Here is a 27,390-nt window from a genome sequence, read left to right on the forward strand (position 1 = left end):
GACTCAATCAGCTCTCATTCCCTCACCATTCACAGTAGAAGCATCAAACAAGGTTCTAAAGACTTTTGACATCTAGTGGAAGCCCTAGGAAGTGCAATATGACCCCATAGACACTGTATATTGGATAGGCAAACCTACAAACCTCAGATTTCCTACTTCCTGGTTGGATTTTTCTCAGGTTTTTGCCTGCCAAATGAGTTCTGTTATACTCACAGACTTCAGAGTGTTTTCTATCCAAATCTACTAATAATATGCATATCTTAGCTTCTGGGACTGAGTAGCAGGCAGTTTACTCTGGGCACCTTATTCATCAAAGCTACTCAATACTGCCCCCAGCCATAAGAAGTTTTAACAAAACCTTTACGAACTGGTTTGAACCTTCATGGCTTTCAATACATTTTATTGGCCAAAAGCCGGCAATTACCAGCTAACCGATACATATATTCCAGGCAGGCCCAGTGATTCATGAAAGCTTAACGCTTTCTCTGCCTCCTCTCCAAACCGAGTTGCTATTCCTCACTCACCTAGAACCTAACGCTTCAATACAGACGTTGAATTGACGTGGGTACTGTGTGTATGTGTGTGTGTGTTTATATATATAAAAATTACTGACAAATAAAATCAATCAATCAATCCAATCAAGAGACATCTGTTGCAAAACACAAAAAAGTTTGATTGTCAAGCCAAACCTTCGATCCTAGGTAAGCCTACAAGGTAAGGAGGGATGCATTTTCTGTTTGTAGAGATTGACATAATCTACAGTTGAAGTCGGAAGTTTACATACACTTAGGTTGGAATCATTAAAACTCGTTTTTCAACCACTCCACAAATTCTTGTTAACAAACTATAGTTTTGTCAAGTCGGTTAGGACAACTACTTTGTGCACGACACAAGTCATTTTTCCAACAAATGTTTACAGACAGATTATTTCACTTATAATTCACTGTATCACAATTCCAGTGGGTCAGAAGTTGACATACACTAAGGTGACTGCCTTTAAACAGCTTGGAAAATTCCAGAAAATGATGTCATGGCTTTAGAAGCTTCTGTTAGGATAATTTATATTATTTGAGTTAATTGGAGGTGTACCTGTGGATAATTGACATTATTTGAGTTAATTGGAGGTGTACCTGTGGATGTATTTCAAGGCCTACCTTCAAACTCAGTGCCTCTTTGCTTGACATCATGGGAAAATCAAAAGAAATCAGCCAAGACCTCAGAAAAAAAATTGTAGACCTCCACAAGTCTGGTTTATCCTTGGGAGCCATTTCCAAATGCCTGAAGGTACCACGTTCATCTGTACAAACAATAGTACGCAAGTATAAACACCATGGGACCACTTAGCCATCATACCGCTCAGGAAGGAGACGCCTTCTGTCTCCTAGAGATGAACGTGCTTTGGTGCGAAAAGTGCAAATCAGTCCCAGAATAACAGCAAAGGACCTTGTGAATATGCTGGAGGAAACAGGTACAAAAATATCTATATCCACAGTAAAACGAGTCCTATTTTGACATAACCTGAAAGGCCGTTCAGCAAGGAAGAAGCCACTGCTCCCAAACCACCATAAAAAAACCTCAGACTACGGTTTGCAACTGCACATGGGGACAAAGATCGTACTTTTTGGAGAAATGTCCTCTGGTCTGATGAAACAAAAATAGAACTGTTTGGCCGTAATGACCATTGTTATGTTTGGAGGAAAAAGGGGAACGCTTGCAAGCCAAAGAACACCATCCCAATCATGAAGCACGGGGGTGGCAGCATCATGTTGTGGGGGTGCTTTGCTGCAGGAGGGACTGATGCACTTCACAAAATAGATGGCATCATGAGGAAGGGAAATTAAGTGAATATATTGAAGCAACATCTCAAGGCATCAGTCAGGAAGTTAAAGCTTGGTCGCAGATGGGTCTTCCAAATGGACAATGACCCCAAGCATACTTCCAAAGTTGTCCTTAAGCCATTTTGCCACAACAAAGTCAAGGTATTGGAGTGGCCATCACAAAGCCCTGACCTCAACCCTAGTGAAAATGTGTGGGCAGAACTGAAAAAGCGTGTGCTAGCAAGGAGGCCTACAAACCTGACTCAGTTACACCAGCTTTGTCAGGAGGAATGGGCCAAAATTCACCCAACTTGTTGTGAGAAGCTTGTGGAAGGCTACCCAAAACGTTTGACCCAAGTTAAACAATTTAAAGGCAATGCTACCAAATACTAATTGAGTGTATGTACACTTCTGACCCACTGGGAATATGATGAAAGAAATACAAGCTGAAATAAATCATTCTCTCTACTATTATTATGACTTTTCACATTCTTAAAATAAAGTGGTGATCCTAAGACAGGGATTTGTACTAGGATTAAATGTCAGGAATTGTGAAAAACTGAGTTTAAATGTATTTGGCTAAGGTGTATGTAAACTTCTGACTTCAACTGTATGTATTGTGGTATTGAAAACGCAAACCATGATATTGAAGTGCCCAACGTCGGTATACTTTATTTATTGGTTGTGTGGTGCATTGGCACAGAAACCTGTTGGTGGAAAATTAATTGCATATATTTTATAGTATTGTAAATATGGCATTCAAATTTTGAAAATCAGATTTCCCCCCTAGCTGATCATTGTCTGCAGCCAGCTCTGATCGTAGTGTAATGAAACAGCCAGGGAGAGTGAGCTCGTCTGTGGTGGTCAGCGAACCCTCAACCTTCTGGCCCATAGCCCCGCTGGCTTCGACTGTGCCACAAAGAATGCTGAAGTGGCAAAGTCGTTATCCACGTTTATAAACACAGGGTCGTTACAGTTATTGTTATTTGTGGGCGTAAACATTATTTAGAGTAAATGTTTTTTGGGGGATGCAATTTATTTTACAGTACAAGGAAGGGGCATGAAAATATTTGTATCATTGGGGAGGGGGGTACATTTATTTTTACACCATGTGTTGGACTTTTGAATCTGAGGATATCCTGCTATTAGCATTGTTTTTTAGTTAAGCAACGTGACAACAACAGTAATCATGAGGCTGTCTAGACAGCACAGGTAACTGCAGGTAGGGTAGACAGGACAGGTAGGGTGGACAGAGCAGGTGACTGCAGGTAGGGTAGACAGAGCAGGTGACTGCAGGTAGGGTGGACAGAGCAGGTGACTGCAGGTAGGGTGGACAGAGCAGGTGACTGCAGGTAGTGTAGACAGAGAAGGTGACTGCAGGTAGTGTAGACAGAGCAAGTTTTTGATGGTTGCAGCCCTGTTACTCTCCTTATGTTAATGTATTCATATATGCAAATATACATGGTGTATTTATGCAAATATGTCACGTATAATTGTCTTCATTTGAACACAAAATATATATAAAAAATACCTGATAGAGTAAGAAAATGTCTATATGAGTGCATTCTTAGAAAAACAATAATAAATTGAATAGCTGAATTCCCACCAAAATGCCAGAACTCATTCATGATGTGCTAAAGTTCAATATCTGATGGATTATAAAGATTTAAAAAGTTTGGAGTATCTTCATCCATTGTTCAACTGTTGCATTTAAGGGGAATATCATTTTTTGGGACTTTTTTAACAATTTTGATGACCATTTCTACCTTACTGGGTATGACCAGGGTAAAACAGGACTGCATGGCCGGAAGTGCTCAGCAACTGAAAACATCAGGCCCCAAACAGCCCAGCCAGATCGAAGAAGAAGTCATAGATACAGAAAGACAGCTAGAGCGAGAGAGATGGTCAATACAAATGGAAAGACGTTAAGGGAGGGTCTAAAATTAGATTAATTTGTCCGTGCAACACAGAAACACAGATTCATTTACGGGGTTGTGTGTGTGTGTGTGTGTGTGTGTGTGTGTGTGTGTGTGTGTGTGTGTGTGTGTGTGTGTGTGTGTGTGTGTGTGTGTGTGTGTGTGTGTGTGTGTGTGTGTGTGTGTGTGTGTGTGTGTGTGTGTGTGAAAGAGAGAAGGAAGTAGAAAGGAGTGTGTGTATTTCTGAGTGAGTGCGGTGACTTTCATGGTTTCTATGGCAGCTGCAAACTCAGGCAGCATGTGGCAGTTGCTATGACAATAATGGGGGAATGGAGGTTTGGTGTGTGTGTCTGAGCCTAACAAGGGGGTCTTTCACAGTCCTTGGGCAGTCATATGATATACCCCAGTCCTCCAGCCCCACCACCTCTGCTCTTTTGTGACTGCTCCGTAGTCATGGATACACCTTTAGCCTAGGACAATACAATCTAGGACAATAAAATACATTGAAGTGCAGTATGTAGTACTGTATGCTTCAGCAGGTCTGGAAGTTAGACCTCTTGATATACAGTACCAGTCAAAGGTTTGGACACACCAACTCATTCAAGGGTTGTTCTTTATTTTTACGATTTTTTACATTGCAGAATAATAGTGAAGACATCAAAACTATGAAATAACACAAAATATATTTTACATTTGAGATTCTTCAAAGTAGCCACTCTTTGCCTTGATGACAGCTTTTTCACACTCTTGGCATTCTCTCAACCAGCTTCATGAGGTAGTCACATGGAATGCATTTCAATTCACAGGTGTGCCTTGTTAAAAGTTCATTTGCGGAATTTCTTTCATTCTTAATGTGTTTGAGCCAATCAGTTGTGTTGTGACAAGGTAGGGGTGGTATACAGAAGATAGCCCTATTTGGTAAAAGACCAAGTCAATATTATGGCAAGAACAGCTCAAATAAGCAAAGAGGGCTATCATTATTACTTTTAAGACATGGTCAGTCAATTTCAAGAAATTTGAAGGTTTCTTCAAGTGTAGTCGCAAAAACCATCAAGCTCTATGATGAAACTGTCTCTCATGAGGACCTCCACAGGAAAGGAAGACCCAGAGTTACCTCTGCTGCAGAGAACAAGTTCATTAGAGTTAACTGCACCTCAGATTGGAACCCAAATAAATGCTTCAGAGTTCAAGTAACAGACACATCTGAACATCAACTGTTCAGAGGAAAGTACGTGAATCAGGCCTTCATGGTCGAATTGCTGCAAAGAAACCACTACTAAAGGACACTAATAATAATAAGAGACTTACTTGGGCTAAGAAACACGAGCAATGGACTTTAGACCGGTGGAAATCTGCCCATTGGCCTGATGAGTCCAAATTTGAGATGTTTGGTTCCAACCACCGTGACTTTGTGAGATGCAAAGTAGGTGAACGGATGATCTCCGCATGTGTGGTTCCCACCGTGAAGCATGGAGGAGGAGGTGTGATGGTGTGGGGATGCTTTGTTGGTGACACTGTCAGTGATTTATTTATAATTCAAGGCACACTTCACCAGCATGCCTACCATAGCATTCTGCAGCGATACGCCATCCCATCTGGTTTGCCCTTAGTGGGACTATTATTTGTTTTTCAACAGGACAATGACCCAACACACCTCTAGGCTGTGTAAGAGCTAATTGACCAAGAAGGAGAGTGATGGAGTGCCACATCAGATGACCTGGCCTCCATAATCACCCTACCTCAACCCAATTGAGATGGTTTGGGATGAGTAACAAGTGCTCAGCATATGTGGGAACTCCTTCAAGACTGTTGGAAAAGCATTCTTCATGAAGCTGGTTGAGAGAATGCCAAGAGTCTGCAAAGCTGTCATCAACGCAAAGGGTGGCTACTTTAAAGAATATAAAATATATTTTGATTTGTACAACCGTTTTTTGGTTACTACATGATTCCATATGTGTTTTTTCATAGTTTTGATGTCTTCACTATTATTCTACAATGTAGAAAATTGTAAAAAATAAAGAAAAACCCTTGAATGAGTTGGTGTGTCCAAACTTTTGACTGGGACTGTATGGCTGAATGTGTTAACTGTTAACTACAGATGGCTTGCTCTCTGACATATGCCTACGGATTTGCTCTCTATCTATGAGATATAGTGCAGTAAGTTCAATTTTTTTCTGTTTTGTTTATTAATGATCAATTCTATACAGCCTGTGTCTGTCTGTCAGCCTACATCTGCAGCACAGCCCATTGACTGATACCCTGCTGCAGTGCCTTATGGAAGGACAGTGAAGCACTGTATACAATCAGCACTATATCTTGGTATGATGCTGGTTGAATATTACAGCCAGGTTTTCCTGCTCTCTTCCCCATCTCACCTTCATCTCCCTCTCTTCTCTCCCCATTCTCTACCCTATGCCCCTCTCTCCCTCCTCCTCCTCGCCCCGTCTCTGGTTCCCCACTCTAAACAGGACTGGTTGTTCCTCACTCGCTTCTGTTTTCTCACTGATTTTGGACGTCTGGACTTCCGTTTCCGCTACCAAAAGGTCAGGTTATAGTACAACTGACCCCCTATCTATCATTCTCTTTTCTTATTTTGTTCCATCAATTGTTTTTTTTGTTGGCTTTCCTGTCTGTCTCTCTCGCTCTCTCTCTCTCTCTCATATTGTCCCCCTGTACCCTATTATTTTCTTATTTTCTGTCTGACAAACTTTGTTTTACAAGTCATCCTTCATCATCATTCCTCTATGTCCATCTTTTGCTTGTCTCTCTCCTCACTGACTCCCTCTCTCTCCTCTAAATTGAATTCATCACTATTTCTGTCTTTGGTAATTGTACCTACCTTTGTCTGTTCCTGTTATATTATCCATACATTTACCCTCTCCTGTCCTCTACTCTCCTCTCCTCCTCTCTATCCTCTCCTATCCTATCTTCTCCTCTTTTTGTGTCCTCCTTTCTGTCCTCCTTTCTGTGTTCCTCTGGTTGCTGTTAGTGGCCTGCAGACTTTGAGTCAGTCTTGTATTAATCTTAGGCCCCCTTTCCCACTCCCCTTTCCTCCCTCCTCATTTCCACTTCCTTCCCTCCTCCATTCTCTCTCTCCTCTCTAGTCGCGATGCTGTCAGAATATATTGCTCTACTTTGATGACAGCTCTCAGTGGCCAGCTGTGTACAAGAAGCCGGACAAGGTGAGAAACCACTACTCTGTGTCACGCCTGGCGTGTGTGTGTGTCTTTCTGTGTGTATATATATGTGTGTGTGTTTCCACCTGCTCTGTTTTACCTGACCATGCTCCTTCTGTGCTCTGGGCGACATTGTGTGTACAGGCATTTCTGTTTCTTTATATGGAGTTAGTTCCATAGAAATAGAATGAATAGAACGGGCTTGGACACTCTAACCCTGGCAATTTGACTAGTAAACTCATGGGTACACTCACAATCACTGCCTGGTATTGTGATGGAATAATTTCCATGGTATTTTGGAATGTTCTATCAACTGATAGATGCAGTAAAGAGGTCAATCGAACTCGACCAAATGGACTCGACCAATGGAAACGCGTGGGGGAAAGGGCCGTGGGCGAAAGATCCTGAGTCTTCTCATTGCCCTCCAGCAAAATTTGCCTACATTTAGGCTATTGTTTATATGTGTACATCTGAGTGTAATGCTTGTATGGATGTCAACCCCAATGCATGTTTATGTCATTGTTATCAACCAACTGCATTACAGTTAAAAATGACTGACTACCACCACCGATTTATGTATGCTAACTATGCCAACCAGCTTATATGAACAGGAGTTAGCATTTAGCAGTCTTCTAAACCTGAAACGGAACAACTTCTACATGTTAAACAGACAAATATTTTTTGTAATGTCAGTTGAGTTTACTCAACAAATCATAGCACAGATTGAAGGGTACACTTCCTGCTTTTACTTCCTGGCATACCCCGAGTTGATATTCAGATATTCACATCATATGAAGGAATTCCCCTCAACCACACCCACAAATTGGGGGAAACAAACATTCGTTCCCATTGACCTCCATTGTAAAAGAGCCAACTTCATGGTATATTTGTGTTTGTTATACAGAAATAACAAAACATTCCAAGAAGCTGCTGTGTTGTTCACTGCACATGTAACCAGGTCAAAGATCCCAACCTACGGCTCGCGATGCTCACACGTAGAAAAATAGAGCCTTCAAAAGAGTCCTGTGGCTTCAGGCTATTCGGCCCTAATGTATGGATTTCACATGACTGGGCAGCGGTGCACCCATTGGTGGACCTGGGAGGGCATAGACCCACCCACTTGGAAGCCAGACCCACTCACTGGGGAGCCAGGCCCAGCCAATCAGAATTAGTTTTTCCCCACAAAAGGGCTTTATTACAGACAGAAATACCCTTCAGTTTCATCAGCAGTCTGGGTGGCTGGTCTCAGACGATCCCACAGGTGAAGAAGTTGGATGTGGAGGTCCTGGGCTGGCGTGGTTACACGTGGTCTGCGGTTGTGAGGCCGGTTGGACGTACTGCCAAATTCTCTAAAACGACATTGGAGGTGGCTTATGGTAGAGAAATTAACATTAAATTCTCTGACAACAGCTCTGGTGGACATTCCTGCACTCAGCCTGCCAATTGTACACTCCCTCAAAACTTGAGACATCTCTGGCATTGTGTTGTGGCCTTTTATTGTCCCCAGCACAAGGTTCATCTGTGTAATTATCATGCTGTTTAGTCAGCTTCTTGATATGCCACACATGTCAGTTGGATCTATTGTCTTGGCAAAGGTGAAAGGCTCCCTAACAGGGATGTAAACAAATCTGTGCACAAAATTTGAGAAATAAGATTTTTGTACATATGGAACATTTTTAGGATCTTATATTTCAGCTCGTGAGACATGGGGCCAACACTTTACATGTCATGTTTATATTATAGTTCAATATACACTACCGTTCAAAAGTTTGGGATCACTTAGAAATGTCCTTTTGTCCATTAAAATAACATTACATTGATCAGAAATACAGTGTAGACATTGTCAATGTTGTAAATGGCTATTGTATCTGTAAACGGCAGATTTTTTATGGAATATCTACATAGGCGTACAGAGGCCCATTATCAGTAACCATCCCTCCCGTGTTCAAATGACACGTTGTGTTAGCTAATCCAAGTTTATCATTTTAAAAGGCTAATTGATTATTAGAAAACCCTTTTGCAATTATGTTAGCACAGCTGAAAACTGTTGTCCTGATTAAAGAAGCAATAAAACTGGCGTTCTTTAGACTAGTTGAGTATCTGGAGCATCAGCATTTGTGGGTTCGATTACAGGCTCAAAATGGCCAGAAACAAATAACTTTCTTCTGAAACTCGTCAGTCTATTCTTGTTCTGAGATTTGAAGGCTATTCTATGCGAGAAATTGCCAAGAAACTGAAGATCTCGTACAACGCTCTGTACTACTCCCTTCACAGAACAGCGCAAACTGTCTCTAACCAGAATAGAAAGAGGAGTGGGAGGCCCTGGTGCACAACTGAGCAAGAGGACAAGTACATTAGAGTGTCTAGTTTGAGAAACAGACGCCTCACAAGTCCTCAACTGACAGCTTCATTAAATAGTACCCACAAAACACCAGTCTCAACGTCAACAGTGAAGAGCCGACTCCGGGATGCTGGCCTTCTAGGCAGAGTTGCAAAGAAAAGCCATATCTCAGATTGGCCAATAAAAATAAAAGATTAAGATGGACTAAAGAACACAGACACTGGACAGAGGAAGATTGGAAAAAGGTGTTATGGACAGACGAATCTAAGTTTGAGGTGTTTGGATCACAAAGAAGAACATTCGTGAGACGCAGAAAAAATTTAAAGATGCTGGAGGAGTGCTTGACACCATCTGTCAAGCATGGTGGAGGCAATGTGATGGTCTGGGGGTGCTTTGGTGGTGGTAAAGTGGGAGATTTTTACAGGGTAAAGGGATCTTGAAGAAGGAAGGCTATCATTCCATTTTGCAACGCCATGCCATATCCTGTGGACGGTGCTTAATTGGAGCCAATTTCCTCCTTCAACAGGACAATGACCCAAAGCACAGTTCCAAACTATGCAAGAACTATTTAGGGAAGATGCAGTCAGCTGGTATTCTGTCTATAATGGAGTGGCCAGCACAGTCACCGGATCTCAACCCTATTGAGCTGTTGTGGGAGCTGCTTGACCGTATGGTAGGTATGAAGTGCCCATCAAGCCAATCCAACTTGTGGGAGGTGCTTCAGGAAGCATGGGGTGAAATCTCTTCAGATTACCTCAACAAATTGACAGCTAGAATGCCAAAGGTCTACAAGGCTGTAATTTCAGCAAATGGAGGATTCTTTGACAAAAGCAATGTTTGAAAGACACAATTATTATTTCAATTAAAAATCATTATTTATAACCTTGTCTATGTCTTGACTATATTTGCTATTCATTTTGAAACTCATTTCATGTATGTTTTCATGGAAAACAAGGACATTTCTAAGTGACCCCAAACCTTTGAACGGTAGTGTATATATCAAATTTAGCTAAAACATTGCTCTTTCCTTTAAAAGGCCTTTACTGTTAGTGATGGATCCTTGGCTGCAACGAGATGTTACAATTCCTCTCTTGAAGGCTTCATCATTACCTGACATACGTTGGCAACTGAGGTAAAGTAGTGACTGGCTACAACTGGAGCAAGGAGTGAGAGTGAGCCTAATCCTCCCCCCCAAAAAATCTGTTTAAAACTATTCCTGTACTGCCCGTTCTTGTGGACTGTCACTCCTGTTGCATCCTGTCCCAAACTTGACTCTTGAACATCACTTTGAGTCCTGCTGGAATCCCGCGGGACCCGCAAGACCCACAGGAGTCCTTTTCTTCTTGCGACGTTCTATCTAATACCAACTGGGACTATGAGTGCACTCAAAATGGCTGCCAGTCCACTGATTATGCCATCATTGACTCGAATGGCGATTCCCTTTCTATTCATTCTATTTCTATGGTTAGTTCGTCCAGTACCTGTTAGTGGTTAGTTCGTCCAGTACCTGTGCATAATGTGATGTGTGTATGACACAGTTTCTTTACTATTCTTGACCGTATTTCTTGACTGCAGGACTGCTACCAAAAGGAGGCAGTGTTGAGGCCAGAGAATAACCAGGTTATCAACCTGACCACGCGCTACACCTGGTCTGGCTGTGTGGTAAGAACATGGACAACCTCCTCTACAGCTCTCTGTCTTATACAGTGCCTTCAGAAAGTATTCATACCCATTGACTTATTCCACATTTTGTTGTGTTACAGCCTGAATTCAAAATGAAATTGATTAAATATACAAATACATACATACCACATAATGACAAAGTGAAAACATGTTTTGTAAATTTTTTGAAAATGAAATATCACACCCCTTTGCTATGACACTCCAAACTGAGTTCAGGTGCATTCCTTTTCCTTTGATCATACTTGAGATGTCGCTACAACTTGATTGGAGTCCACCTGTGGCCAATAAAATAGTTTGGACATGATTTAGAAATGCACCTTTCTGTATAAGATCCCACAGTTGATAGTGCATGTCAGAGCAGAAACTATACCATGAAGTCCAGGGAACTGTCCGTAGAGCTCCAAGAGAGAATTGTGATGAGGCATATATCTGGGGAAGGGTATAAAACAATTTCTAGTGTTGAAAGGTTCCAAGAGCACAGTGGTCTCCAATCATTGGGAATTGGGGAAAAATATGGATCTACCCAGACTCTGCCTAGAGCTGGCTGTCCAACCAAACTGAGCAACTGGGCAAGAAGGACCTTGGTCAGGGAGGTGACCAAGAACCCATTGACCACTCTGACAGAACTCCAGAGTTCCTTGGCTGAGATGGGAGAACCTGCCAGAAGGACAACAGTCTCTACAGCAGGGGTATTCAACTCTTTCCCTACGAGGTCCGGGGCCTGCTGGTTTTCTGTTCTACCTGATAATTCATTTTACCCGCTTGGTGTCCCAGGTCTAAATCAGTCCCTGATTAAAGGGCAATAAGGAAAAAATGCATTGGAACTGGCTTTTAGGTCCAGAGTTGAGTTTGAAGGTTCTACAGCACTTCACCAATCTGGGTTTATGGGAGAGTGGCCAGACGGAAGCCACTCCTGAGAAAAAGACACATGACAGCACACCTCTAGTTTACAAAAAGGCACATGAAAGACTGAGATCATAAGGCAAAAGATTCTATGAGACAAACATTTTTACTATTTGGCCTGATTGCAAAGTGCTATGTCTGGAGAAAACCAGGCACAGCTCCTCACCCGTCTAACACCTACTGTGAAGCATGGTGGTGTCAGAATCATACCATGGGGATGCTTTTCAGCGGCAGGGACTGGGAGACTGGTAAGGATAGAGGGAACAATGAATGGAGCCAAATACAAGCAAATCCTTGATTAAAACCTGCAAACGTGCAAACGACCTTCAAATGGGGCAAAGACTTATGTTCCAACAGGACAATGACCCCAAACATACAACCAAAGTAACTCTAGAATTGCTTCAGAACAAGAATGTGAAAGTCCTTGAGTGGCCCAGCCCAGACTTGAATCCCATTGAAAATCTTTGGAAAGACTTGAAGGTTGCTGTTCACCGCTGCTCCCCATCTAACTAAACAGAGCTTTAGAAAATCTGCAAGGAAGAATGGGAGAAAATCCCCAAATCCATATGGGCAAAGCTGACTTAAAGCGGTAATCGCAGCGAAAGGTGCATCTACAAAGTATTGACTCGGGTGTGAAAACGTATGTAAATGAGATATTTCTGTATTTCATTTTCAATAAATTTGCAAAAATGTCTAAACATGTTTTCACTTTGTCCATATGGGGTATTGTGTGTAGATGGGTGAGATTATTATTTTTTTTCAACCATTTTGAATTCAGGCTGTAACACAACAACATGTGGAATAAGTCAAGTGGTATTAACTCTTTCTGAAGGCCCTGTATATGTGGGCTTGTCTTGTATGTTTGTCTATGGGACTGTGGTTGTTTTTAGTTATTCAGTTATAACTAAAAGAGCCAGCTATTTTGAGGTGTGAGGAATATGTGTATGTGAGACAGAGGTGTCTGGGTGTAACTCCCTCTTTGGAATTGTGTTAGGATGTGTTGATTCAATGTGTTTTTGAGTGTGTGAGCGTCTTTTCTATTAATATATGAACTCTCTCTCTTCTGTTTCTGTTTCTGCTGTCTCTGTCTTTAAGGTGGAAGGAGAGGGAGATGAGGAGGTGCTGAGTTGTGTGGGAGGTCGTAGTTTCCGCTCGGTGAGGGAGAGATGGTGGTACATCGCTCTCAGCAAGTGTGGGGTGAGCACTGACCTTTCACTTCTCACTGATGGCTAGCGCACACCGACATTGTTACTCTGACACACACCGCCCGCACACGTATACACACAACCCCCACCCCCCACCCCACACCCCCCCCACACACACACACATAACAAATACACTCACAGATTGACATACACTGAGTGTACAAAACATTAAGAACACCTGCTCTTTCCATGACAGACTGACCAGGTGAATCCAGGTGAAAGCTATGATCCCTTATTGATGTCACTTGTTAAATCCACTTCAATCAGTGTAGAGGAAGCAGATGAGACGGGTTAAAGGATTTTTAAGCCTTGAGACAATTGAGACATGGATTGTGTGCCATTCAGAAGGCGAAAATTTATTGTGCAGGGTTTTTCACGCTCAACAGTTTCCCGTGTGTATCAAGAATGGTTCACCACCCTAAAGACATCCAGCCAACTTGACACAACTGTGGGAATCATTGGAGTCAACTTGGGCCTGCATCTCTGTGGAAAGCTTTCGACACCTTGTAGAGTCCATGCCTCAACGAATTGAGAGGGGGGGGGGTTGGCTGAGGGTGCAACTCAATATTAGGAAGGTGTTCCTAATGTTTGGTATACTCAGTGTAGACCTTGTCTGTATGCGTGCTTGCATGCTTTTGTGTGTGTATATAGATGCACAAGTGTGTGTCGCAAGTGTCTGCATCTGTATGTGTATGTGTGGTGGCAGGGCCAGTGTATCTACACACTGACTGGCAGTGTTGTGATGTTAGTAGAGAGTGAGTGTTTGTGAAGAGGGACAGACAGGATTAAAGCGGATTTTTCCTGGAGAGTGTGTTGTATTGTCACGGCAGCAAGTGGAGGGCTGTTGACGGACATGATGCCTAATGGTGTAGGACTGAAGCTAAAGCTCTGTCTCCGGCCCACATGGCCCCAGGGACTCTCCCCGTCTCGCCCAGCCTTACCTCGCCTGCACACTGCCAATATAATACACGCCTTCCACCCTCTCTCATTTCTTACTCTCTCTGGAGCGTCTGTCACTCTCTCTGTCTTTCTCTTCACCTCTTTCTCTCATTCTTACTCTTTCTTGTTCACCCACTTTGAATCTCTCCTTTACTCTGGCCTTCTTTCTCTGTGTCACTTCATCTCCTCTCACTGCTCTGTCTCTCTCCTTCTCTCCCAGTCCTGTCTGTCTCTTCTCACTGCTCTCTGTCTCTCTCCTTCTCTCCCAGTCCTGTCTGTCTCTTCTCACTGCTCTCTGTCTCTCTCCTTCTCTCCCAGTCCTGCCTGTCTCCTCTCACTGCTCTGTCTCTCTCCTTCTCTCCCAGTCCTGTCTGTCTCTTCTCACTGCTCTCTGTCTCTCTCCCAGTCCTGCCTGTCTCTTCTCACTGCTCTCTGTCTCTCTCCTTCTCTCCCAGTCCTGCCTGTCTCCTCTCACTGCTCTCTGTCTCTCTCCTTCTCTCCCAGTCCTGCCTGTCTCCTCTCACTGCTCTCTGTCTCTCTCCTTCTCTCCCAGTCCTGCCTGTCTCTTCTCACTGCTCTCTCTTTCTCCTTCTCTCCCAGTCCTGCCTGTCGCTTCTCACTGCTCTCTGTCTCTCTCCTTCTCTCCCAGTCCTGCCTGTCTCCTCTCACTGCTCTCTGTCTCTCTCCTTCTCTCCTAGTCCTGCCTGTCTCTTCTCACTGCTCTGTCTCTCTCCTTCTCTCCTAGTCCTGCCTGTCTCCTCTCACTGCTCTCTGTCTCTCTCCTTCTCTCCCAGTCCTGCCTGTCTCCTCTCACTGTTCTATCTCAAGTTCTCTCTCCTTCTCTCCCAGTCCTGCCTGTCTCTTCTCACTGCTCTCTGTCTCTCTCCTTCTCTCCCAGTCCTGCCTGTCTCCTCTCACTGCTCTCTGTCTCTCTCCTTCTCTCCTAGTCCTGCCTGTCTCTTCTCACTGCTCTCTGTCTCTCTCCTTCTCTCCCAGTCCTGCCTGTCTCCTCTCACTGCTCTCTGTCTCTCTCCTTCTCTCCCAGTCCTGCCTGTCTCCTCTCACTGTTCTATCTCAAGTTCTCTCTCCTTCTCTGCCAGTCCTGCCTGTCTCTTCTCACTGCTCTCTGTCTCTCTCCTTCTCTCATAGTCCTGCCTGTCTCCTCACACTGCTCTCTGTCTCTCTCCTTCTCTCCCAGTCCTGCCTGTCTCCTCTCACTGTTCTGTCTCAAGTTCTCTCTCCTTCTCTCCCAGTCCTGCCTGGCTAGCATTGATTTTGTGACAGTACACAGTTCATGCTCCTCATTCTTCTGATGAAGGTACTGAGATCGAGTCTTGGCTGGCAGATGATATCAAAGGTTTTTTTCTCTCACTTACAGCACAACAACACAAACTCCAGAGGCTTTGAACTCCTCTCTGTGAAATTAGCTCTTTGTGCGCTCACTGTCGCTCCATCTAACTCTCCACTCTCATCCTCTGTCTCTCCCTCTCCGTCTCTGTCTCACAGGGGGAAGGTTTGCAGCTGGAGTATGAGATGAAGCTGACCAATGGCCAGTCTTTCTGGACACAGCATTTCTCTGCAGACGAGTTTGGTGAGAACGACACAGATTACAGAATGAACGTTAATGGCTCGTCCAACACTATTTAACACGGCCAATAAAGCATATTAAAATGAACAAATTATTATAACGAAGGAAAGGATGAATGAATTAATGATGATGGATTAACATGAGCAGAATGGGTAAAAAGGAAAATGGACGCAGTTTAGAAAATGGCAATATTAAGCTACTCTTATTCTGATGTTCTAATGACCTCTCTCTTTCTGTCGCTCTCTCTGTTCCTCTCCCTCCCCCTCTCTCATCACCATCTCACACCCTCTATCTGCCTCTCACTCTCTTTCACTTTCGCTCCCCATTTCTCTCTCTCTCGCTCTTTCTCTCTCTCTCTCTTGCTTTCGCACTCCATTTCTCTACCTCTCTCTACCTCTCTCTACCTCTCCCTAACCGCATGCCTCTATTCTCAGGGATCCTGGAAACTGACATCACATTCCTGGTTATCTTCTCCCTGGTCTTCATCCTCTCATGTTATTTTGCCTGTAAGTGCCTGAGGAACAAGATCAGATCACGTCTTCCTGACACCAGAAAAGCACTTAGCAGCCAATCCTAACCTGAGATCTCTGCTCTTAACTCCCATCTTCACACAAATGTCACATTGGCATTAATGCATCAATGCACCAAACGTCAGAATTACACTAGCCTTAAGTGCTAGTCCTTTCTGGGAGGAGGGAAGGGGTGTGAAAAGTGCCTGCCTTTCTGGAATGAAGACAAAGAGTAGAGGAATAGAGCTTGTCATTATGGAGTCATGGGGGCATGTCTTTCTGGAATGAAGACAACGAGTAGAGGAATAGAGCTTGTCATTATGGAGTCATGGGGGCATGTCTTTCTGGAATGAAGACAACGAGTAGAGGAATAGAGCTTGTCATTATGGAGTCATGGGGGCATGTCTTTCTGGAATGAAGACAAAGAGTAGAGGAATAGAGCTTGTCATTATGGAGTCATGGGGGCATGTCTTTCTGGAATGAAGACAAAGAGTAGAGGAATAGAGCTTGTCATTATGGAGTCATGGGGGCATGTCTTTCTGTAATGAAGACAAAGAGTAGAGGAATAGAGCTTGTCATTATGGAGTCATGGGGGCATGTCTTTCTGGAATGAGGGAAGGTGGCCCCTCTCTGGTGGAGGAGTGGAGGAACTTGTCATTAGGGCTGAACATGTAGAAACCAGCTGGGGAAAGTAAAGTGGGGCAGATGAAGGGAAGGCAGATGTGACAGAGTTACAATATGGAGAGTATCTCCTCAGATAATACAGCCCATGTGTCTACAAACACACAGACTACTGCTGCACATACTAATGCCTAATACACCACTCCCCTCTCTCTCATTCTCTATCCTTCTCTTTACATTGCCATCTCTGTTTTTGTGTCTCTGTCACTGCATCTTTACCCTCTAACCCACCGCTCTCTTTTCCTTTTCATGTCTCTCTCTTTCCTCTTCATATCTCTCTCCTCTTCATCTGTCTCTCTCTCTCGCTCCTCTTCATATCTCTCTCTTCATCTGTCTCTCTCTTTCCTCTTCATCTGTCTCTCTCTTTCCTCTTCATATCTCTCTCCTCTTCATCTGTCTCTCTCTTTCCTCTTCATATCTCTCTCCTTTTCATCTCTCTCTCTTTCCTCTTCATATCTCTCTCCTCTTCATCTGTCTCTCTCTCTCGCTCCTCTTCATATCTCTCTCCTCTTCATCTGGCTCTCTCTCTCGCTCCTCTTCATATCTCTCTCATCTTCATCTGTCTCTCTCTCTCTCTCTCTTCATATCTCTCTCCTCGTCATATATCTCTTTATTTGTCTCTCGCTCTCTATCTTTCTCTATCTCTCCTAGATAATCTGAAGGGAAGGCAGCTTCTCCATACGACATATAAGATGTTTATGACTGCGGCTGGTGTAGAAGGTGAGTGTGGACCACACACACACACACACACACACACACACACACACACACACACACACACACACACACACACACACACACACACACACACACACACACACACACACACACACACACACACACACACACACACAGGCGGCCGATTGCAGCAGCATCACAATCTGACTCACACACTGCAGTTGTTGGCATCTCAGACATGGTAATGACTCCTTCTGATTATCATAGATATTAACCACTGCTTCAGCACCATACAGATAGCTCCCTATCTCTGTGTAGGGTAGGACTGCTGCTGCTATATGCAGCTCTGCAGTGCAGAACAGTGAAATATCCCTCTCTCTTTCTCTCCCTCTCCTCCCTCCTCCTCCCTCCTCCTCCCCTCAGTTGTCAGCCTTCTGTTCCACTGTATCTACTGGGGCCTGTATGCCAGAGATGGAGTGGGCAACGGCAGTCTCAAGATAATGGGTGAGCATGATCATCACAAACACCCTGATAAAGGATCTAATGCAGAAACACCCTGATAAAGGATTTAATCCAGAAACACCCTGATAAAGGATGTAATCTAGAAACACTCTGATAAAGGATGTAATCCAGAACCACCCTGATAAAGGATGTAATCCAGAACCACCCTGATAAAGGATGTAATCCAGAAACACCCTGATGAAAGGATGTAATCTAGAAACACCCTGATAAAGGATGTAATGTAGAAACACCCTGATAAAGGATGTAATCTAGAAACACCCTGATAAAGGATGTAATCCAGAAACACCCTGATAAAGGATGTAATCCAGAAACACCCTGATAAAGGATGTAATCCAGAAACACCCTGATAAAGGATGTAATCTAGAAACACCCTGATAAAGGATGTAATCCAGAAACACCCTGATAAAGGATGTAATCCAGAACCACCCTGATAAAGGATGTAATCCAGAACCACCCTGATAAAGGATGTAATCCAGAAACACCCTGATGAAAGGATGTAATCCAGAAACACCCTGATAAAGGATGTAATCCAGAAACACCCTGATAAAGGATATAATCTAGAAACACCCTGATAAAGGATGTAATCCAGAAACACCCTGATAAAGGATGTAATCCAGAAACACCCTGATAAAGGATGTAATCCAGAAACACCCTGATAAAGGATGTAATCCAGAAACACCCTGATAAAGGATGTAATCCAGAAACACCCTGATAAAGGATGTAATCCAGAAACACCCTGATAAAGGATGTAATCCAGAAACACCCTGATAAAGGATATAATCTAGAAACACCCTGATAAAGGATGTAATCCAGAAACACCCTGATAAAGGATGTAATCCAGAAACACCCTGATAAAGGATATAATCTAGAAACACCCTGATAAAGGATGTAATGCAGAAACACCCTGATAAAGGATGTAATGCAGAAACTTTCCCACACAACCCATGCAGTGGCACACGAGAGGATGAGTGTATCCTTATTTGGGTGTGTGTTGCAAGTGTGTGTGAGCGTGTGCTGGAGTGAGTGAGTGAGTGACCTGATTTCAGGTTCTGGTATGATGTTACAAATTCAGATACTATAACCTACTTACAGTAACCTTTCTTTCACTCTCTGTGGGGTTCTCATTTTCTTCTCTCTTTCTCTTTCTCTCTCTCTCTCTCTCTCTCTCTCTCTCTCTCTCTCTCTCTCTCTCTCTCTCTCTCTCTCTCTCTCTCTCTCTCTCTCTCTCTCTCTCTCTCTCTCTCTCTCTCTCTCTCTCTCTCTCTCTCTCTCTCTTTCTCTCTCTCTCTCTTTCTTTCTCTCTCTCTCCAGGGAAATTACTGTTCTCTGTCAGTTTCCTGGTGTTCCTGCTGATGCTGATCCTGCTGGGGAAAGGCTTCACTGTCACCAGGTAGGGAGTGTGTTTTTGTGTATGTCTCTCACACTGTGTCTGATCTCAGGCCGTCTCACCTATGGTCTCAGGGTCAGAGCTACAGTAGCTGACCCAGCCTTAATAACACCCTCTACCCTAGGGGACATGTCAGTCTAACTGCTTGTCTGGTTGATAGGTTCACTGCTTCATTACAGTGTGTCTCAGGATTAAATCCTCCAGCTACTCTCTGTGTCTTACTCCTTCTAACTTGCACCAGTAGCCCAGTCTCTCTCTGTCTTACTCCGTTTAACTCGTACCAGTAGCCCAGTCTCTCTCTGTCTTACTCCGTTTAACTCGTACCAGTAGCCCAGTCTCTCTCTGTCTTACTCCGTTTAACTCGTACCAGTAGCCCAGTCTCTTTCTGTCTTACTCCATTTAACTCGTACCAGTAGCCCAGTCTCTTTCTGTCTTACTCCGTTTAACTCGTACCAGTAGCCCAGTCTCTCTCTGTCTTACTCCATTTAACTCGTACCAGTAGCCCAGTCTCTTTCTGTCTTACTCCGTTTAACTCGTACCAGAAGCCCAGTCTCTTTCTGTCTTACTCCGTTTAACTCGTACCAGTAGCCCAGTCTCTTTCTGTCTTACTCCGTTTAACTCGTACCAGTAGCCCAGTCTCTTTCTGTCTTACTCCATTTAACTCGTACCAGTAGCCCAGTCTCTCTCTGTCTTACTCCGTTTAACTCGTACCAGTAGCCCAGTCTCTTTCTGTCTTACTCCGTTTAACTCGTACCAGTAGCCCAGTCTCTCTCTGTCTTACTCCGTTTAACTCGTACCAGTAGCCCAGTCTCTGTCTTACTCCGTTTAACTCGTACCAGTAGTCCAGTCTCTTTCTGTCTTACTCCGTTTAACTCGTACCAGTAGCCCAGTCTCTCTCTGTCTTACTCCGTTTAACTCGTACCAGTAGCCCAGTCTCTCTCTGTCTTACTCCTTCTAACTCGTACCAGTAGTCCAGTCTCTCTCTGTCTTACTCCTTCTAACTTGCACCAGTAGCCCAGTCTCTCTCTGTCTTACTCCTTCTAACTCGTACCAGTAGCCCAGTCTCTCTCTGTCTTACTCCTTCTAACTCGAACCTGTAGCCCAGTCTCTCTCTGTCTCACTCCTTCTAACTCGTACCAGTAGCCCAGTCTCTCTCTGTCTCACTCCTTCTAACTCGTACCAGTAGCCCAGTCTCTTTCTGTCTCACTCCTTCTAACTCGTACCAGTAGCTCAGTCTCTCTCTGTCTTTCTCACTTGCTCTCACTCTAGTTTCCCTGTTTCTCTTTCTCTTCCCATTCTGCTCCTCTCTCATTGCCCTCTGTCTTTCTCCCTTTCCCTCTCACTATCTCATACAGTATAGTAGCTATGACTTTATTAGAGCAGACTTTGTCATTATTGCTACATCTCTGAAATGTGGTGATGAATAGCCATTTAGATAAGCTGTCTGACTACACTGCACCATAAAGAGGGAATATGTGGCCAACCGTGTGTGTGAGTGTGTGTGTGTGTGTGTGCATACATGGGTGAGGAAATCCATCTCTGTTTGCAGGAGGAGAGTGTGAGTGTGTGTGTATTCATCTGTCTGTGTGAAAGCTAACCCCCCTGTGTGTATCCGTTTCTGTCAGGGCGAGGATCAGCCACAGTGGCTCTGTCAAGCTGTCCATCTACATGACAGTCTACACCGTCACCTATATCATCCTCTTCATATACGAGGCAGAGGTACTGCAGTCTACACTACAGAACTGCTGCTGCTACACTCCTACTGTCCATGCTATACGTGAAGGACCAGTGTATGACGGTCTAAGTTTCAACCGGGGATTCCTGTGTCCCACAACACTATGTTAGCCTACTGAGTTGAAGCCTAGGTATTAGCTCTAGGAGCTAGTCTTCAGGTCTCGGGCACGGTTACTCATCAGCCGAGCATGGATCACAGAATCAACTCCATTACAAGTGTAAAATGTGCTCTACTATAATTTAGGATGGGTCCCTCTTTGAAATGAGGTTCACATATCATGGGACTTCCTGGTAAGATAAAGGTGAAATTAAAGGGGCCTACTCCTGATGTACTGTAGTATACAGGGATAGGAGTATCTTACCCAGCCTGTCGGTGCCTAGCACTGGGCCTGTACATACATAATACAGGGGACGACCGAGGGTAACCCTGTTTGACCAATGATATCAAGTCTCTGGCCTGTGAAACTGAATACATAGCCCGCAAGCAGAGGCACTGTCAATGACCCAGTTGTAGAGAAGTGTCAATGATGCGGACACACACAAACACACATACATACATGTGTACACATACGCACACACTTGTAGACACACTCACCAACAAAAACGAGTAGATTTCACATCCCAACATGTCAGCAAACCACAGGCTGTTACAACACATGCTGGGGAACGTATTGTAATACACCTCTCTGCTATTTGAGGGTAAAGTTAGTAGGTTGATTAGTAGGGTGCGGTCCATTAGAGTGGTTGTATGACGTTGTAAGTGTGTTTGTGTCTCAGTTCTTTGACCCAGGTGAAGTTCTGTATGCATATGACAGCCCGGCGGGCTACGGTCTGATGGGTCTCCAGCTGCTGGCCTACGTGTGGTTCTGCTACGCCGTCCTGATCTCCCTCAAACACTACCCTGAGAAACAACCCTTCTACATCCCCTTCTTCACGGCATACACACTCTGGTGAGAGGACATCGCCCTACAACCCTTCACTCTCTGCATGCAGTTTGTCTCTGTCAGGTTCATCAACTTCATCCCCTAAAAATCATTGTACCCAATAAACTCCCCGTCTCCCTTATTTTTCCACTTCTCGCTTGCTCGTCTTAAATCTGTCCTCACTCTTCCGCCTCTCCCTCTCGTTTCCTTTTGTCACTATTCCACCATATTCCTTTTTTTCTCCTCCTTCATTTACATATCTCAATCTCCCCCTTCCCTATCTCTCTCTCCTCTCTCTCTCTTAATCTCTCTCCCTCATTAACTCTCTCTCCTCTCTCTCCCTCTGGCAGGTTTTTCGCGGTGCCCGTCATGGCTCTGATAGCTAACTTTGGCATCCCTCGCTGGGCACGGGAGAAGATCGTCAACGGCATCCAACTGGGAATCCACCTCTATGCTCACATCGTATTCCTCGTTAGTACCCTTCATCTCTCTACACACTCACACACAGGCATGCATGTGCGCACACATACACACACTGCCTCACTGTTGACGTTAATTATCTCGAAGACCTCCTCGCCCGCCTCGTTAGTAACCCCCTGCCCTCCACACGCAGGCACGCACACACTCGCCTCTCTTTTAATATCTGTGAGTCATATCTCTCTGTCCTCATTGGCCTCTGCGTTAGTATCCTCCCAAACCCAGACTTCTATACCAGACTGAGCCTCTCTGTCCCAGACTTCTGTACCAGAATGAGCCTCTCGGTCCCAGACTTCTGTACTAGACTGAGCCTCTCGGTCCCAGACTTCTGTACCAGACTGAGCCTCTCGGTCCCAGCTTCTATACCAGACTGAGCCTCTCGGTCCCAGACTTCTATACTAGACTGAGCCTCTGTCCCAGACTTCTGTACCAGACTGAGCCTCTCGGTCCCAGACTTCTGTACCAGACTGAGCCTCTCGGTCCCAGACTTCTGTACCAGACTGAGCCTCTCGGTCCCAGCTTCTATACCAGACTGAGCCTCTCGGTCCCAGACTTCTGTACATGACTGAGCCTCTCGGTCCCAGACTTCTATACTAGACTGAGCCTCTGTCCCAGACTTCTGTACCAGACTGAGCCTCTCTGTCCTTTGTCAGTGACACATTCACACACATACTGTTCTGTTCTTATATGTGCAGAAATGTGTATCAGTGTATGGAGAATACAGGGTAATATTTGTACAGGCAACAGGCAATATTCTGAATATGATACATTCCTCCCATCCATCCCCTTTCCCCCCCTCCTTGCCTCGCCACAGGCTATCACACGGCCCTCTGCGGCCAATAAGAACTTCCCGTACCACGTGCGGACCTCTCAGATCGGGATCCTGCTGTCTAGTCCGAAGGCGGGTGTGGCGAGTGAGAGTTTCCCCCACCACGCCTATGGGAACAGCTCCTTCCTGGGCGACTCCCAGCCCAACTTCACAGAACTGTTCTCCATCCAGTCGGTGAGTGGATGTATGGTCTGAGGAGGGAACTGATACTAAGGTCCGATATAGTCCCTGTAACCTGTAACACTCCAGAGGTGATATAGTCCCTGTAACCTGTAACACTCCAGAGGTGATATAGTCCCTGTAACCTGTAACACTCCAGAGGTGATATAGTCCCTGTAACCTGTAACACTCCAGAGGTGATATAGTCCCTGTAACCTGTAACACTCCAGAGGTGATATAGTCCCTGTAACCTGTAACACTCCAGAGGTGATATAGTCCCTGTAACCTGTAACACTCCAGAGGTGATATAGTCCCTGTAACCTGTAACACTCCAGAGGTGATATAGTCCCTGTAACCTGTAACACTCCAGAGGTGATATAGTCCCTGTAACCTGTAACACTCCAGAGGTGATATAGTCCCTGTAACCTGTAACACTCCAGAGGTGATATAGTCCCTGTAACCTGTAACACTCCAGAGGTGATATAGTCCCTGTAACCTGTAACACTCCAGAGGTGTTAGAGCACAGAGGAAGTTGTCAGAGAAGGATGTGGTAACTGATATTGTGACAAATACAACCCAGCTTGACCTTTAACCTTTCAACCTTTACCTCTCTCTCTCTCTTAGGGCCCAGTGAAGACGGTGGAGGAGACGGTGGCCCGGAAGGGACAGGAAGTGCAGAGGAACAGTGAGCATAAGATCATCACCACCACGGCCGACCTGTCGTTACCCACCTTCCCCCCACTCCCTCCCCCCATGCCCCCCTGCCTCTCCGCCCACTCCCCTCCTCCCCCTCCACGACTCCCCTCCCACTTCACCGAGTACTTTAGCATGCAGGGGGGAGGGGGCATGGGCACCAAGGCATGAGACAGACAGAGAGAAAGAAAGAGGGACACTGAGAGAAAGATCGAGAGGGAGGTGGAGGAAGATCAGGTAGTATAGAAAACAGGTCAAGCTATGTATAGCCACAAGGGAAGGAGGAATGGATACAAGGAGGAAGAGAAGGGGAAGTCATTATAAGCAGGCATGTGGAATGGAAGTCCTAAACGTCCCATTTTCACCTCTGAATGGGAAAAGAGCTGAATAAAGAAGAGGAAATGGCTGTGAGTTAAAGTGCTGAGCTTGTAAAAGAAAAAAGAAGCAATAAATATTTGAACATGAGCAGGGAGAGAGGCACCAGGAGGGAGAGATGACAGAGTGGATGTAGCCTGACCAATAGAATGATAGGAGTGCACAGTGGAGACTGAACAAAACTCCTATGAACACTTTTATTCAAGAATTTATAAGGCATCAATGGAGGGGCTGAGGGAAACGTGTAAATAGCTGAAGAGAATGAGTTACCATTACTCTAAAATAGTTGCAGAGTTTATATTACAAAAGGGATGTTTTTCCCCCCACATTGTCGAATTCCAAGTGATGCTGTGACCATTGTAATTCTCATGCCATTACATTGTACAAGAGTAAAATATTCACTCACACCCTGAAACATACATTCATGTTTTTTTTCTTCATGTTTGACAGATGTTAACACAAAATATAGAATTTCTCCATATAGAATATGTTGGGATGATTTATATTCTTATATATGTTGATTGCTCCAGGCTATAGGATTGATATACTGATGTTTAAGTGTACAATGTTCAGTTTACTGTGGACCCGAGGTACTGCTAAAACAAGCAGTGTACTCCCTGTCTCTAAACTGATTATACTCCATGTGCTCATACAGTGCGTGTGCCTGTTGTACCAAACTACTATACAATAACTGTGTATATTACATACCATATAGGCTTCCGAGGTGCTAATGTCACTTCTTCTGGATTTCTATTGGAACCTTATGTCATACTGTCCACAGACAACTGTTTTAACTCCGAATACTACTGTTCAGTTTTCAATGCAGTGCAAGATATTAGCTTGCTCTGAATGTTATTCCTTGATGTATGTAGACCTTGGTGAATGTATTAATGCAATAGAGCACAAGGAAAGGGGTGGTTTTAAAGTTTATTTTTATATTTATTTTACATAGAAATCATACTTATAGCTTGTTTTACTTTCAATTTCAGCCTCCATCCTTGACACATGATTTAAGGAGGGAAGGTTGTCCAGCGAGGATATGAACTAACTTCACAATCACCCCCCCCCCCCCCCCCGACTAGTATGTAATGATGTCATGTCAAACCTGTACATGTCTGTATGTATGGCCGTTTCCCTCAGTGAAGTTGTACATCTGATCTGATACTGTGTGAGGGCCTCATTGTTGTTTATCCATAAGTAGGAACAGTAGTTCTTCCTGAACATGAAAAGTCCTGCGCCCATAAACAACTTAAGCAAACCTTTTAAGAGTAACTGTGAAAGTAGTAGCACCAACGTCCTGTTTGTCCTGCATGAAGCACTTTAATGTTCCCCTTCTCTTAGTTTTTCTGTTCCGCCATTTATTTCAAAGTGACTTTGAATAGCGCTTTTATCTGAATTATACGTATCCACACTCTACATCCAATGATATTCCGGTATCAAATATACAAATGTTACCTGTAGATATGTTCATATTAATCAATGTCATCAACTGTCATTATCAGACATTTAAAAAATGTACATTATCTGAATAATATTAAGTTGATTAAATAGCCTAATGATATCAATGTAAGGGAGGGAGGGGCTATTCATAAGACTGTGTCAAGGCCAATTTACCACCTGTTCTAAGAAATGGAAGTCATCAATTACATATTTTTTTGAATAACTTGTTAATATCTGAATATGAAACATGCAAGTCTCTTTAATCATTTTTAATCCAATCTGTAAAAAAAAGGTGTGGGGTAAAGAATGGTGGTTAATTGACTGTTTCTAATGGTTTAATTAATAGCCCTTTACTACAGAAAGACAATGTCTGGAGTAGGCTTGGGTTGGTCAGACTGGTACCGCACATGTTATGTACATGAGAACATACAGTCAAAGGTATAATGTAGTCTGTAAAAAAGAATGATACTTGAATTAGATTGTTCTGGTGTTCTAAAGGTTGTCTCTGTAGGCGTATATATATGTGTCTCTATTGCCATTACAGTCCACTGTTGTCCATGGTTACGGATGCCATTACTTGACTGAATAGATGTTGACAGACAGGTTCCAGTCATCCTGTACAACAAGCTGCATGATCAACTTATCTATGGTATTTGTCTATTATACACAGACACAAGTGGAAGAGCAAAGGGAGAGGGGTGAGAGGGTTTTATATGCATGACAGACAACAGCACAGCTTCCTGGGTATTTAGAGAGGTCTGGTTAAGAGCACATTACTGAAGCACTGTTCGAAATGAATGCATTTTAATGGTGTCAAATTAGGATATTCTGAATATGCTGTACATACACTTTTTGCCAAATTAAAATGGTTGGTTTTACTAGAGGCCTTGTCTGTTTCTTTCATACCTTGGCCACAGTGTGAATGTGTATGAGTTATTTTTATGTGATGTAGAAGGGCAAGGGCATTCGTCCAAAACACCTACTCCATCTTGGTACAGTACAATTACTTTTCTGGAACCTCACAATTGGAGCGCTTACAGGCAAGTGGCAAAGGAGAACGGAGAGCCGGTCCAATTGAATGTAATTGCAATAGGTTTGGGGCAATTTTGGCAAGTAGTTACCAGTATGTAAAAACCAACCTCTACAGCAGCTCTTAATAACAAAACAGTTTGAATCTAAACAAATTGAATGGGGAAACTCATGATGAGTGTGATTATGCCTGGCTGAAGGTGGTTGCGTTCATAAAACACCTTGCCACTCTCTGTTTATTCTGAATCAGTAGAGATTAAACACAGGACATCAACCATGATGATAATGAAAAGTTTGGGGGACATGTTTCTGAACCGGTAGAGGGAATAATAATAGCATATCAAACCTGTTTCTGATTTAAGCACATCTGTTAAATTCACACTAGT

The 27,390-nt window shown here is 43.9% G+C and overlaps 1 protein-coding gene across 2 annotated transcripts in view; it reads left to right on the plus strand.

Moving 5' to 3' along the window:
- Positions 1–26,858, plus strand: part of LOC139573425 (transmembrane protein 145-like) — a 39,644-nt gene extending 12,786 nt beyond the window's left edge. The window contains exons 2-16 of one of the 2 annotated variants that reach the window (XM_071396846.1): positions 6,202–6,276; positions 6,838–6,915; positions 10,826–10,912; positions 12,932–13,033; positions 15,487–15,571; positions 16,003–16,074; positions 17,410–17,478; positions 17,860–17,940; positions 19,270–19,348; positions 20,971–21,064; positions 21,857–22,029; positions 22,353–22,473; positions 23,294–23,482; positions 24,092–24,152; positions 25,525–26,858. In XM_071396846.1, the coding sequence (XP_071252947.1) occupies positions 6,202–6,276; positions 6,838–6,915; positions 10,826–10,912; positions 12,932–13,033; positions 15,487–15,571; positions 16,003–16,074; positions 17,410–17,478; positions 17,860–17,940; positions 19,270–19,348; positions 20,971–21,064; positions 21,857–22,029; positions 22,353–22,473; positions 23,294–23,482; positions 24,092–24,152; positions 25,525–25,544 (1,386 nt within the window). In that variant the 3' untranslated portion in view covers positions 25,545–26,858. Of the gene's footprint in view, positions 1–6,201; positions 6,277–6,837; positions 6,916–10,825; positions 10,913–12,931; positions 13,034–15,486; positions 15,572–16,002; positions 16,075–17,409; positions 17,479–17,859; positions 17,941–19,269; positions 19,349–20,970; positions 21,065–21,856; positions 22,030–22,352; positions 22,474–23,293; positions 23,483–24,091 lie in introns of both variants that reach the window. The other variant, XM_071396845.1, reaches the window with a different exon arrangement.
- The last annotated feature ends 532 nt before the right edge of the window (positions 26,859–27,390 follow it).

The sequence above is a fragment of the Salvelinus alpinus genome, chromosome 4 (assembly GCF_045679555.1).
Source record: "Salvelinus alpinus chromosome 4, SLU_Salpinus.1, whole genome shotgun sequence".
In the NCBI taxonomy this organism is placed as follows: domain Eukaryota; kingdom Metazoa; phylum Chordata; class Actinopteri; order Salmoniformes; family Salmonidae; genus Salvelinus; species Salvelinus alpinus.